Genomic DNA, 10923 nt, shown 5'->3' on the forward strand with positions numbered 1-10923 from the left:
CCCCCACCCCCCCCCCCTGATGATAACACCTCTAGCTCTGACCCCCCCCCCTGATGATAACACCCTAGCTCTGACCCCCCACCCCCTGATGATACACCTCTAGCTCTGACCCCCCCCACCCCCTGATGATAACACCTCTAGCTCTGACCCCCCACCCCTGATGATATCACCTCTAGCTCTGACCCCCCACCCCCTGATGATATCACCTCTAGCTCTGACCCCCCACCCCCTGATGATATCACCTCTAGCTCTGACCCCCCCACCCCCTGATGATATCACCTCTAGCTCTGACCCCCCCACCCCCTGATGATATCACCCTAGACCCCCCCCACCCCTGATGATAACACCTCTAGCTCTGACCCCCCACCCCTGATGATAACACCTCTAGCTCTGACCCCCCCCCCTGATGATATCACCCTAGCTCTGACCCCCACCCCCCTGATATACACCTCTAGCTCTGACCCCCCACCCCCTGATGATAACACCTCTAGCTCTGACCCCCTGACCCCCTGATGATAACACCTCTGATGATAACTCTGACCCCCCACCCCCTGATGATAACACCTCTAGCTCTGGAACCAGTCGCAAATCTCAACCCCTTTTATTTATTATATATTTGATTTATCTTGATGTGTAATTTCCTGATTCCGTACGAGTTTGATTTCAACACTGTGAAATGTGCTCGGAGATAGAAACCAGATGTCTGGACCTCTGTGTCTCCACGGGGCCCAAAGCTAAGCAATCACTATATTTACGGATCCACAAACCATTGGCTGTGTCCCTACAGCTCATGTAGTCGGTCGCTTGGAGGAGGTCTGATTTATTAGGAGGATTATAGGTGCTGTATCTGTCAGGTAACTGATTTAAGGTCCATTAGTGACTTTATAGACAGTTCCCCTGCTATTGGTTTAGAACAATTTGTGTGAGTGAGTGAGTGAGTGAGTGAGTGAGTGAGTGAGTGAGTGAGTGAGTGAGTGTTCCTCTGTGTGAGTGAGAACGACCGGGACAAACCATTAGTCATCCAGACACCAAACCTCTAAGCAGTTATTATGTCTTTATTCTAATGTACAAGCTGTAATAGCAACAGAGACGGTCCGTTCCGTCCCCCCCCCCACCCCGAGACGGTCCGGTCCGTCCCCACCCGAGACGGTCCGGTCCGTCCCCCCACCCGAGAGGGTCGGTCCGTCCCCCCACCCCGAGACGGTCGGTCCGTCCCCCACCCCGAGACGGTCCGTCCGTCCGTCCGTCCCCGTCCGAGACGGTCCGTCCCCACCCGTCCCCGTCCCGAGGCGGTCCCCCCCCCGAGACGGTCGGTCCGTCCCCCCCACCCGAGACGGTCGGTCCGTCCCCCCTCCCGAGGCGGTCGGTCCGTCCCCCCACCCGAGGCGGTCCGGTCGTCCCCCCCACCCCGAGACGGTCCGTCCGTCCGTCCGTCGTCCCCCGTCCGAGGCGGTCCGTCCCCACCCGTCCCGGGGCGGTCCGTCCCCACCCATCGAGAGGCGGTCAGTTCCATTTTTTATATAAATAATTTATTCTAATTGTCCCCGTCCCCACCCCGTCCTTTACTCAACAACGACACCCCAATCAGACAATGACAACAGTAAAACGACTAATAACAAACTGAAAGCATTCAGCAGAAATGACAGTAACCAAACCAACATTATACACTGCTCAAAAAAATTAAGGGAACACTAAAATAACACATCCTAGATCTGAATGAATGAAATATTCTTGTTAAATACTTTTTTTCAGAACCACCTCCTTTATTGAAATGTATCGTCAATCAGTGTTGCTTCCTAAGTGGACAGTTTGATTTCACAGAAGTGTGATTGACTTGGAGTTACATTGTGTTGTTTAAGTGTTCCCTTTATTTTGTTTTGAGCAGTGTATATTAGATATGGGAATTCACAGTAAATGTAGCTACTACTGGTGAGAGATTAGATAGTGTTGATCTGTCAATCAAAAGGGCAAACAATTGACACGAGGAAGTTATGAAACAATGAATACGCATAAAAATGGAAAGACTCTCGAAAGGCATCTCAGCCACACTCCTTCATGGACCGCGACCTCCCCACGACCTCCCCAATGGATTAGTCTTAATGAGACAGGTGTTTCGTGTGCCATGAAAAACATCTATTTGTGACTGCTTGACAACAAAATTAAATCTTGGTTGACCAACAGCTTATCGACCAGACAAGACTTAAATATCTGAGCGTAGGCCTGATCCCAAAGGACTCCGTTTGGTGCGGTTTGTAGAGACAATCCTGTCACAGATCCAGAGGAAACAGATGGTACTGAGTGAGGGCAGGCGAGAGGGCGAGCGGGAGAGAGGGCGGGCGAGAGAGCGAGCGGGAGAGAGAGAGGGCGGGAGAGAGGGCAGGCGAGAGGGCGAGCGGGAGAGAGGGCAGGCGAGAGGGCGGGCGGGAGAGAGGGCAGGCGAGAGGGCGGGCGGGAGAGAGGGATGTCGGGCGGGAGAGAGGGCAGGCGAGAAGGCGGGCGGGAGAGAGAGGGGGGGGCGAGAGGGCAGGCGAGAGGGCGAGTGGGAGAGAGAGAGGGCGGGAGAGAGGGCAGGCGGGGAGAGAGGGCAGGCGAGAGGGCGAGTGGGAGAGAGGGCAGGCGAGAGGGCGAGTGGGAGAGGGCAGGCGAGAAGGCGGCGCGGGAGAGAGGGGCGGGCGAGAAGGCGGAGCGGGAGAGAGGGGGCGAGAAGGCGGGCGGGAGAGAGGCGGGCGAGAAGGCGGGCGGGAGAGAGAGGAGGGCGGGAGAGAGGGCGGGGGGAGAGAGGGCAGGCGAGAGGGCAGGCGAGAGAGAGGGATGTCGGGCGGGAGAGAGGGCAGGCGAGAAGGCGAGCGGGAGAGAGGGGGGGGGCGAAGGCGGGCGGGAGAGAGAGAGGGCGGGAGAGAGGGCAGGCGGGGAGAGAGGGCAGGCGAGAAGGCGAGTGGAGAGGGCGGGCGGGAAGGCGAGCGGGAGAGAGGGCGGGCGAGAAGGCGAGCGGGAGAGAGGGCGGGCGAGAAGGCGGGCGGGAGAGAGAGAGGGCGGGAGAGAGGGCGGGCGGGAGAGAGGGCAGGCGAGAGGGCAGGCGAGAGAGAGGGATGTCGGGCGGGAGAGAGGGCAGGCGGGAGAGAGAGAGGGATGTCGGGGCGGGAGAGAGGGCAGGCGAGAGGGCGAGTGGGAGAGAGAGGGGGGGAGAGAGGGCAGGCGAGAGAGAGGGCAGGCGAGAGGGCGAGTGGGGAGAGGGCAGGCGAGAAGGCGAGTGGGGAGAGGGCAGGCGAGAAGGCGGGCGGGAGAGAGGGCAGGCGGAGGGCGAGTGGGAGAGAGGGCAGGCGAGAAGGCGAGTGGGAGAGAGGGCGGGAGAGAGGCGGGAGAGAGGGCGGGGCGGGCGGGCGGGAGAGAGGGCGGGGGGCGGTCGAGAGGGCGGGGCGGGCGGAGAGAGGGGCGGGCGGGAGAGAGGGCGGGAGAGAGGCGGGCGGGAGAGAGGGCAGGCGAGAGGGCGAGTGGGAGAGAGGGCAGGCGCGAAGGCGAGTGGGAGAGAGGGCAGGCGAGAAGGCGGGCGGGAGAGGGCAGTCGAGAAGGCGGGCGGGAGAGAGGGCAGTCGAGAGAGGCGGGGAGGAGGGCAGGCGAGAAGGCGGCGGGAGAGAGAGCGGGCGGGAGAGGGCGGGCGGGAGAGAGGGCGGGCGGGCGGTCGAGAGGGCGGGCGGGCGGTCGAGAGGGCGGCGGGCGGGAGAGGGGCGGGGAGAGAGGCGGGCGGGAGAGGGGGCGGGAGAGAGGGCGGGCGGGAGAGAGGCGGGCGGAGAGAGGGCGGGCGGGAGAGAGGGCAGGCGAGAGGGCGAGTGGGAGAGAGGGCGGGCGGGAGAGAGGGCAGGCGAGAGGGCGGGCGGGAGAGAGGGCAGGCGAGAGGGCAGGCGGGCGGGAGAGAGGGATGTCGGGCGGGAGAGAGGGATGTCGGGCGGAGAGAGGGCAGGCGGGAGAGAGGGATGTCGGGGCGGGAGAGAGGGATGTCGGGGCGGGAGAGAGGGCAGGCGGGCGGAGAGGGGCAGGCGGGCGAGAGGGCAGGCGGGCGAGAGGGCAGGCGGGCGAGAGGGCAGGCGGGAGAGAGGGATGTCGGGGCGGGAGAGAGGGCGGGCGGGAGAGAGGGATGTCGGGCGGGAGAGAGGGATGTCGGGCGAGAGAGGGATGTCGGGCGGGAGAGAGGGCGGGCGGGAGAGAGGGATGTCGGGCAGGCGAGAGGGCGGGCGGGGAGAGGGATGTCGAGAGAGGGGATGTCGGGCGGGAGAGAGGGATGTCGGGCGGAGAGAGGGATGTCGGGCGGGAGAGAGGGATGTCGGGCGGGAGAGAGGGATGTCGGGCGGGAGAGAGGGATGTCGGGCGGGAGAGAGGGCAGGCGAAAGTCAGGCGGGAGAGAGGGATGTCGGGCGGGAGAGAGGGCAGGCGAGAGGGCGAGCGGGAGAGCAGGTAGAAGAGAGGTAGGAAGAACCACAGAGTGCGTGTACTGACAGGCTGACTTAGCTGTTCCCTCCACAGGATGACACATAGACCTTTGAGTGAGAGAGTGTGTGTGTGTGTGTGTGTGTGTGTAAACCCTGTTCTGTGTGTCACTCAGTTCATAAAACGACTGACTATTGAACAAAAATCAGACACACCGTTTTAGCTACGGACAATTGATTTAGCTAAGATACAGTGACCCTAATACAGTAACAAGATGTTCATAGACTAAGCCAGGCCTGTCCTTTTGAGGACAGAGAGAAGTGGAGCGACTCAGAGACTTCTGACATCATACACATTGTGTACATCCCTAACACCATCCTATTCCCTACACAGTATAGTTAGAATGTAATAGTGGGTATTTTGAATACAGTGTTGTTTGACATGACAACCAATGAAAAAGCCAGGAGGCTCATAGAATTAGAATAGTAGTAGGTGTTATTGTGACAGGGTAGGAACCAAAGTGTTGATCAGTGTTTCCGCAGGGGAATGGGACCCTATAATCTTTGGCTACATTAAACGTTTTCTCTGACTTCATGCTTCACCTATTCCATTCTGATTTAGAAGATACTGTTGCACAAAAATACTGATTTAGGCCTACACCAGCACTGGTATCAGTATTAGCTAGCCAGCTAACTAGCGATTAGCATTAGCGGCTAACAACTTATTTTAGCAACTTGCTAAGACAAATTCGTAAAATACGGAACAGTACAACACACACACACCAAGCTTACCCTGGACACAGTCAGGGGCATGCTGAAGTCCTTCCCCCCCTGAAGTCTGAAGCCCCATGGTGCCGGGCCGTTGAGGGTTATACAGTATATATTCATGGCCTATAGAGGAGAGAGAGGAGACAGGGTTATACACACACACACACAGTAATATCATGGCCGAAAGGGTTACAGTATACACAGTGCATTCGGAAAGTATTCAGACCCCTTGACTTTTTCCACATTTTGTTACGTTACAGCCCAATTCTAAAATTGATTCAAATTGTTTTTCTTCCCTCATCAATACACACTACCTCATGCATTAATAGACCACTACTTTTGACCAGCGTCCCATGTAGAGAATAGGGACAAGCATCTAAGTATCTGACTGAGCTGGTGGTAGGCAGAAGCAGGCACGTAAACATTCATTCAAACAGCTCTTTCATGTGTTTTGCCAGCAGCTCTTCATTGTGCGTCAAGCATTGCGCTGTTTATGAATTCAAGCCTATCAACTCCCGAGGTGAGGCTGGTGTAACCGAAGTGAAATGGCTAGCTAGTTAGCGTGCGCCAATTGTCGTTGTGTTGCTGGTTCGAGCCCAGGGAGGAGCGAGGAGAGGGACGGAAGCTATACTGTTACACTGGCAATACTAAAGTGCCTATAAGTACATCCAATAGTCAAAGGTATATGAAATACAAATGGTAGAGAGGGAAATAGTCCTATAATAACTACAACCTAAAACTTCTTACCTGGGAATATTGAAGACTCATGTTAAAAGGAACCACCAGCTTTCATATGTTCTCATGTTCTGAGCAAGGAACTGAAACGTTAGCTTTCTTACATGGCACATATTGCACTTTTACTTTCTTCTCCAACACTTTGTTTTTGCATTATTTAAACCAAATTGAACATGTTTCATTATTTACTTGAGGCTAAATTGATTTTATTGATGTATTATATTAAGTTAAAATAAGTGTTCACACTGTGGCTCTCTGCTGTTCCCTGAACACCGTGGCTCTCTGCTGTTCCCTGAACACCGTGGCTCTCTGCTGTTCCCTGAACACCGTGGCTCTCTGCTGTTCCCTGAACACCGTGGCTCTCTGCTGTTCCCTGAACACCGTGGCTCTCTGCTGTTCCCTGAACACCGTGGCTCTCTGCTGTTCCCTGAACACCGTGGCTCTCTGCTGTTCCCTGAACACCGTGGCTCTCTGCTGTTCCCTGAACACCGTGGCTCTCTGCTGTTCCCTGAACACCGTGGCTCTCTGCTGTTCCCTGAACACCGTGGCTCTCTGCTGTTCCCTGAACACCGTGGCTCTCTGCTGTTCCCTGAACACCGTGGCTCTCTGCTGTTCCCTGAACACCGTGGCTCTCTGCTGTTCCCTGAACACCGTGGCTCTCTGCTGTTCCCTGAACACCGTGGCTCTCTGCTGTTCCCTGAACACCGTGGCTCTCTGCTGTTCCCTGAACACCGTGGCTCTCTGCTGTTCCCTGAACACCGTGGCTCTCTGCTGTTCCCTGAACACCGTGGCTCTCTGCTGTTCCCTGAACACCGTGGCTCTCTGCTGTTCCCTGAACACCGTGGCTCTCTGCTGTTCCCTGAACACCGTGGCTCTCTGCTGTTCCCTGAACACCGTGGCTCTCTGCTGTTCCCTGAACACCGTGGCTCTCTGCTGTTCCCTGAACACCGTGGCTCTCTGCTGTTCCCTGAACACTGTGGCTCTCTGCTGTTCCCTGAACACTGTGGCTCTCTGCTGTTCCCTGAACACTGTGGCTCTCTGCTGTTCCCTGAACACTGTGGCTCTCTGCTGTTCCCTGAACACTGTGGCTCTCTGCTGTTCCCTGAACACTGTGGCTCTCTGTGTCATTCAGACCAGAGGTGGCTGATAATCTGGGTTGTCTTCATTAGTGCACAACGTAGCAAAACATTTTGCGACAGACAGACAAATAATGTAGGCCTAGTACAATTCATGACACAATATCCAGGAAACAAACAGAGGGACACTTAGAGAGAATGTTTTCAGGCTTGTCCACTCGTTCCACATACTATCCAAAAGCCAGTCTGTCCCCAAACAAATATCCTCCAGCTCCATAGAAATCATATAACTGCCCTTGCTGAATGCATTAAAACGTATCTGACAAAGTAATACAGGTTTAATGACATTGATCCGGCGTATTCCCTTCGCTCACAGCCAGCACAACACATAACCCGTGTCATTTTAACAACCAAGGACAACCAGACACCTTAGACCACTTGCTGCTCTCGCCAGATGAGTTACACGCCTACTGCTGACCTCAGCCCTCCCCCTCTTACCCTAACGCTCACTCCTCCAAGGTATCCAAAACCCCACCATGACAACTCACCATACAATGCAAACATACCTTGTCTTGAGGCCCTCCTAGCAACCCAAAAGGTGGCAGAAAGCTACAGTAGTTAAGCAGGATGGGCTGACTCTCTCCCTCCCGGTTGGCAGAGCAAGCCCTCCCCTCTCCTGGTGACACAGCTAGGCGGCCAGGCTAGCCCTCTCCTCCCCCTCTACCACACCCCTCTCCTCCTCAGAGAGCTATATAAGGAATGTAAAACTACACCAAATTATTTCAGCCCAACACCCACATGAGTCACAGAGAGGGGGGCAGCAACGGCGAGAAGGAGCAGGAGAGAGCGAGAGGGTAAAAGAGAGTCAGCGAGGGACCATCAACTACGCATATTTTCTGGCACACGGTTTCTCACAAAAAAAAGCCAAAAGATATTTAGAACGGGAGGAATTGCAGAGGAAGAGAAGTGAAGACCACTGAGGAACACATTCCTTCCAGAGGGCATGCAGTACAGCTCAGAAGATTAACCTCAACCAAACCACCAATTAGAATATAGGACATCAAAAGGCCTTAAATCTGATTGGACCTTTCCTCTATGTAGTGAAAAAAGTTACTTTGATTTACGTTGAAAAGTAAATCCAAAGAATTGATCGCGTCTAGGCTACTTGATCGCGTCTAGGCTACTTGATCATGTCTTGGCTACTTGATCATGTCTAGGCTACTTGATCGCGTCTAGGCTACTTGATCGCGTCTAGGCTATCCCTTAAAACAAGTCAACACAACAAGCTTCTGCTATTACAAAATGCTGTCTGCACTCTGTTTATTTTACCTTTATTTAACTAGGCAAGTCAGTTAAGAACAAATTCTTATTTTTAATGACGGCCTAGGAACAGTGGGTTAACTGGTCTAGGAACAGTGGGTTAACTGGTCTAGGAACAGTGGGTTAACTGGTCTAGGAACAGTGGGTTAACTGGTCTAGGAACAGTGGGTTAACTGGTCTAGGAGCAGTGGGTTAAACTGCCTTGTTCACAGGCAGAACGAAAGATTGACATTGTCAGCTCGGGGGTTTGAACTTGCGACCTTCCGGTTACTAGTCCAACGCTCTAACCACTAGGCTACCCTGCCGCCCTCTGAACTAGCTCCTGGTAGTGTGTTCATATATCCTACATATCTAAATAGGTTTTAAATCTAGACTGATGTGACATGTGAAAAGTCACACCAACCAAACTTAAAAAGGGATGGTAACAATTAGAGAATCCTGTCACTAGGCCTCACCAGTATTTCATCCATGGCCAGAGACATACTTTAATGAAAGTCCATAAGAACCGCCAGCAAGAGGTCCTGTAAATAGATACTACAATACGACTTGTTAATATACTACAATACGACTTGTTAATATACTACAATACGACTTGTTAATATCCTACAATACGACTTGTTAATATACTACAATACGACTTGTTAATATACTACAATACGACTTGTTAATATACTACAATACGACTTGTTAATATACTACAATACGACTTGTTAATATACTACAATACGACTTGTTAATATCCTATTTAGCTAAATACGACGTGTTAATATCCTACAATACACCAAATTAATATTTATGTAGCCTAAACCCGTGAATCAAAATGAAAAGTTAAAGAGTTAAATAGAATTAAAACAAAGCTTCAATTGCACATGACAAAATATTGACACAGACTGACCAGCTGAAAGCTATGATCTCTTATTGATGTCACTTTTTAAATCCCCTTCAAAATCCGTAGAGGGGAGGAGACGGATTAAATCAATTGTTTGTTTTTTTAAAGCCTTGAGAAAATTGAGACATGGATTGTGTATTTGTTCAATACAGAGGTTGAACGGGCAAGACAACATATTTAAGTGCCTTTGAATGGGGTATGGTAGTAGATGGGGTATGGTAGTAGATGGGGTATGGTAGTAGATGGGGTATGGTAGTAGATGGGGTATGGTAGTAGGTGGGGTATGGTAGTAGGTGGGGTATGGTAGTAGATGGGGTATGGTAGTAGATGGGGTATGGTAGTAGGTGCCAGGCACACCGGTTTGAATGGGGTATGGTAGTAGGTGCCAGGCACACCGGTTTGAATGGGGTATGGTAGTAGGTGCCAGGCACACCGGTTTGAATGGGGTATGGTAGTAGGTGCCAGGCACACCGGTTTGTTGTAAGACCTGCAACGCTGCTGTTTTTTTTTTAAACACTCAACAGTTCCCTGTGCGTATCAAGAATGGTCCACCACCCAAAGGACGACCTGCAAACTTCACACAACTGTGGGAGGCATTGTAGTCAACATGGACCAGCATCCCTGTGGAACACTTGACACCTTGAGTCCCTGACCTGACAAAATTGAGGCTGTTCAGGAGGACAAATTGGGTATCTTCATTGTGAAACTTTTTTTTTTAAAGACCAGCATTCACTAGAATATACACAGAGTACACCAAACATTAGGAACACCTTCCTAATATTGAGTTGTGTTTCCATTATCAATCAACTGGTGCTATTCAAATATATGTTTTAAAAAGTTCCATCCATAATATTACGGCTCTTACGCACACTACTAACATCGATAGGATACGACACCATACAATACAGACAGACTCTTGTAAAAACGAAGGAAAACTGTTACACAACTTTGGAAAAAAGACCAGGTTTTGGTCATTAATATTATGGAAGGTGATGAAGAGAAAAGGCTGCGGGATCAAGACTCGATCCACATCGAGGTCTAGACCCCTAAATTATGTCGCCGCCGGGAAAGTTTTATTCCACTAAAACAGCAACTTAAATATCATAGTGTATTATCATTGTAACGTTATACAGTCTAGCGCCAGACAAGGGTATATTTTTATAGACTTGGCTACAACATACTTCCATGGATACATAGTTGCGTTTATAAGTTAAAATACGCTTTCTCCATTATCCCACCATTATCCTACCTCCTTATCATTATGGGGACCGCCGGACATCGTGTCGACCTACGGTAAACCAGATCTGAAAGAAATGTGTGAATCAAACACCTAAACTTCAGACTTCCTCAACCTGGACGTCAGGAACACTGTGGATCTCTTTTTCTTAAACAGCAACCAGCGTTCATTTACAGCTTCTTCTTCTTCGATGGGTTTAACGGCGGTTGGCATCCAATGTTAATGGTGCGTTACCGCCACCATCTGGACGGGGTGTTGAATAAGAAAACAAAACAACAACACAAATTCATTTTTAAAATGTAATCTTTATTTAACCAGGTAAGTCAGTTAAGAACAAATTATTATTTACAATGACGGCCCACCCCGGGCCAATTGTGCGCCGCCCTATGAAATTCCCAACAACGACCAGATGTGAAACAGCCTGGAATCAAACCAGGGACTGTAGTGGCACCTCTTGCACTGAGATACAGTGCCTTA

General features: G+C 51.9%; 1 protein-coding gene across 1 annotated transcript in view; it reads right to left on the bottom strand.

Annotated features, from left to right (window-relative positions):
- Positions 1-10580, bottom strand: part of LOC135570747 (PDZ and LIM domain protein 7-like) — a gene marked incomplete at its 3' end in the record, with an annotated part of 53891 nt that extends 43311 nt beyond the window's left edge. Inside the window, exons 1-2 of the mRNA XM_065016703.1 lie at positions 10459-10580; positions 5214-5312 (exon numbers count right to left, since the gene is read on the bottom strand). Coding sequence (XP_064872775.1) covers positions 5214-5312; positions 10459-10488 — 129 coding nt within the window. The remainder of the gene's footprint in view (positions 1-5213; positions 5313-10458) is intronic.
- Between the last annotated feature and the right edge of the window lie 343 nt (positions 10581-10923).

The sequence above is a fragment of the Oncorhynchus nerka genome, unplaced genomic scaffold, assembly GCF_034236695.1.
Source record: "Oncorhynchus nerka isolate Pitt River unplaced genomic scaffold, Oner_Uvic_2.0 unplaced_scaffold_898, whole genome shotgun sequence".
NCBI classification, from domain to species: Eukaryota; Metazoa; Chordata; class Actinopteri; order Salmoniformes; family Salmonidae; genus Oncorhynchus; species Oncorhynchus nerka.